The sequence below is a fragment of the Salvelinus fontinalis genome, unplaced genomic scaffold (genome assembly GCF_029448725.1).
Source record: "Salvelinus fontinalis isolate EN_2023a unplaced genomic scaffold, ASM2944872v1 scaffold_0011, whole genome shotgun sequence".
Classification (NCBI taxonomy): domain Eukaryota; kingdom Metazoa; phylum Chordata; class Actinopteri; order Salmoniformes; family Salmonidae; genus Salvelinus; species Salvelinus fontinalis.
In genome coordinates, this window is record NW_026600220.1 from 158955 (window position 1) to 162500 (window position 3546).

Consider the following 3546-nt stretch of genomic DNA (forward strand, 5'->3'; position numbering starts at 1 on the left):
TAAACCCATCTTGTGAAGACAGTCAGAATGACAGTTCTCCTCTCAGACTAAACCCATCTTGTGAAGGTCCTTCAGAATGACAGTTCTCCTCTCAGACTAAACCCATCTTGTGAAGACAGTCAGAATGACAGTTCTCCTCCTGAAGATGTGAATCAAGTTGTTTCTCGTTCCACCGCTCCTCTGTAGCTTCTAGGGTGCATCCCAAAAGGCACCCTATTCCCTCCATAGTGCACTTCTTTTGACCAGGGCCCACAGGGTGCCAGCTGGGACCTGGTGTTTCCCCGTCTCACACCTCAGTGAAACAGACAAAAGGTGTTTTTAAGAGCATTTTATTTGACATGATACAAAGGAGCTCATTGTTGCTCTTGTTGTTTTTCTCCAGATTTCATATTGATTTGGAATCAATAATATCCTGGTGTTAAAACCCTTGTATTTTTCCTCTTGTAATAATTAGTCTACCGTCATTGGCTGTATTCATCTATTATTAAGGCAGATACAAAGTGAACGTCCCAGCTAAATCCTGGAACATGGGCTACATCCAAAAACCACACCCTATTCCCTAGATAGTGCACTCCTTTTGATCAAAAGTAGTCCACTATGTAGGAAATAAGGTGCCATTTTGGACTCAGCCATGTAGTCAGATATGTGGGAAGTAGAGTAGCATACTGACAGGTTTAACTTCTGTTTTCATACAGTTGTTATTTAAACACAATAAGCAGAGTGTTGTGTGGAACTAGGGAGCAGCGTGATCATTAGGCTTTTAAAAAACATATTTTAATAACAAGTCTCTTCACAATTTTTTTATTTATTTTTTATTTTATTTTACCGTTATTTTACCAGGTAAGTTGACTGAGAACACGTTCTCATTTGCAGCAACGACCTGGGGAATAGTTACAGGGGATGTGTCAGTCCTTCAAATGAGGTTCCTTCCTTTAGCTTTAAGTGTAGAGTCTTAGGCCTATACGTTTGATAGGCTACTGCAAGTGTTATGGCTTGAGAGCGAGAGAGACAGAGAGAGAGAGAGACAGAGAGAGAGAGAGACAGAGAGAGAGAGAGAGAGAGAGAGAGACAGAGAGACAGAGAGAGACAGAGAGAGAGAGAGAGAGAGAGAGAGAGAGAGAGAGAGAGAGACAGAGAGAGAGAGAAAGAGAGAGACAGAGAGAGACAGAGAGAGACACAGAGAGAGAGAGAGAGAGAGAGAGAGAGAGAGAGAGAGAGAGAGAGAGACAGAGAGAGAGAGAGACAGAGACAGAGAGAGAGAGAAGAAACCCACATTTTCCAAACATAAGACAATGCAATTATAACTACTGAACACTCTCTTAAAGAGGAGAACACAGTTCAAAGTGTGTCCATGTGAAATCTTCCTCAAAAGAAGAGAGAGAACAAGAGACAGAGAGAGACAGAAAGAAAGAAAAAAAGAGACAAACAGAAAGAAGAAAGAAAGAAAGAGAGAGCGAACAAACAAGCGAAAGAGAGACAGTGTTCATGAATAGTACATGAGAAGGAAGAGAAGAGAACCTGAAAGCCTCCTGTTGTTAGTTGAGATCTAGCTTGTCTTGAAGACTGGAGAGCCCAGAGAGAGTTAGAGAGAGAGATCCAGCATACGGCTCACAGTAGACCGTATAGTACCTCTAGAATGTCTTATAATGCTTCATGAGCTACTGACGAGGGTAGAAGTACTACTGACGGTGCTGGCTTTGGCACAGGTTGCTCCAGAGTTCGTAGGACAGTGGGTCCGTTTAGCTGCTACGGGGTTTCCCTCTCCAACGCCCACTCTCAGGGGCTCTCAGAAATCACCATACCTGAGAGAGGAGAAATAAAACATGTTGAAATATTACAATGATACGGGAATATAGAAGAGAATTTATGTGTATTTCATCTGTTTATTTGACCATGTCTACGTGTGTGTATTGGTGTGTGTTTGTGTCTATCTGTAAGTGTGTGTGGGTGCCTGTGTGTGTACATGTACGTCAGCCTCTCTGTGTGTCGTGTGTGTGTGTGTGTATGTGTGTGTGTGTGTGTGTGTGTGTGTGTGTGTGTGTGTGTGTGTGTGTGTGTGTGTGTGTGTGTGTGTGTGTGTGTGTGTGTGTGCGTGCGTGCGTGCGTGCGTGTGTGCGTGCGTGCGTGCGTGCGTGTGTGTCTGTGACTCACTCGTTGCTGTCTGCAGTAGGAGTGTTGTAGCTCTGGAAGAGGGGCTGCATGAAGAGACCCAGGGTTCCCACCACACACACCAGGATGAAGATCCACAGGAACAGACGGTCAATTACCATCGCTACGTACTTCCAGTCCTCTATGATCTACAGGGGGGAGAGGAAGAGAGAGAGGGAGAGGGGAGAGGGAGAGAGGGAGAGAGGGAGAGAGGGAGAGGGGGAGAGAGAGGGGGGGAGAGGGAGAGAGAGAGAAGGGGGAGAGGAAGAGAGAGAGAGAGAGAGGGGGAGAGAGGGGGGAGAGGGAGAGAGAGCGAGAGGGGTAGAACGAGGGGGAGAGAGAGAGAGAGGGGGAGGGAGGGAGAGAGACGGAGGGGGGCGAGAGAGAGGGAGAGAGAGAGGGAAGGAGAAAGATAGATCGTGTAATTGTAAAAAATGTATATGCCAATTACAAATCTACACAAATCATTTGAACAGATTCCATTCTCCTCCTCCTCCTCCTCACCCCTTCATCTCCGTCCTCCGTCTTCATGTGTTCAGCGATATACCTCACTCCATCCACCGCCTCCTCCAGGTCAGCGTCCCACTGGACCGCCACGCGACGCCTGATCTCCGGAATACCGCCGCCCCCCGACACGTCTCCCACCTTCCAGACAAACTTCCGGGCCAAATCCTCCTTCACATAGAACGAGTCGGAGTCCGTCTGGATTCCTCCCAGCTTGATGTCGGAACACCGCCTTCTCGCCCCGCCTCGGGACTTCCCAGGGTTCCCGGAGGTGGGGTTCCCGGAGGTGGGGTTCCCGGAGGTGGTGTTCCCGGCAGCGGCAGTGGCTTGCTTCCGTCTAAGTTTTTCCTGGACATTATTGTTCCCGGGTTGTCTCATGAGAAGGAAGGCGGGGAGGCGGAGCAGGAAGAGGCGTTTGACCCAGTCAGGCATGCGGTGGGTGGACGGGGAGCGGTGGTGAACGTTGAGGACACACACACTGGTCACGATGGAGAAGGTGACCAACACCATAGTGAACATCAGGTATTTACCTGGAGAGGAGAGGTTGGTTAATTTACACACACACACACACACACACACCACACACACACACACACACACACACACACACACACACACACACACACACACACACACACACACACACACACACACACACCACACAGAGAGAGGAAGAATTACCCACATGGAATTTTAAAAGCTGCAGTACTAACAGAACGTAAATTAATATTAAAATCTTAAAATGCATAGAAATAAATGACCAGAACAAACCAACCCACTACGTCTACCTACCTATGAGAGACACAGCTGTGGAGATGGGCGGTTCTACCTACCTATGAGAGACACAGCTATGGAGATGGGCGGTTCTACCTACCTATGAGAGACACAGCCAGA

The 3546-nt window shown here is 47.7% G+C and overlaps 1 protein-coding gene across 1 annotated transcript in view; it reads right to left on the bottom strand.

The window, feature by feature from the left end:
* Nucleotides 1–346: 346 nt before the first annotated feature.
* Nucleotides 347–3546, bottom strand: part of LOC129842084 (neuronal acetylcholine receptor subunit beta-2-like) — a 31122-nt gene continuing 27922 nt past the window's right edge. Inside the window, exons 7-9 of the mRNA XM_055910475.1 lie at nucleotides 2653–3182; nucleotides 2152–2297; nucleotides 347–1802 (exon numbers count right to left, since the gene is read on the bottom strand). Of these exons, the coding sequence (XP_055766450.1) occupies nucleotides 1787–1802; nucleotides 2152–2297; nucleotides 2653–3182 (692 nt within the window). The 3' untranslated portion in view covers nucleotides 347–1786. The remainder of the gene's footprint in view (nucleotides 1803–2151; nucleotides 2298–2652; nucleotides 3183–3546) is intronic.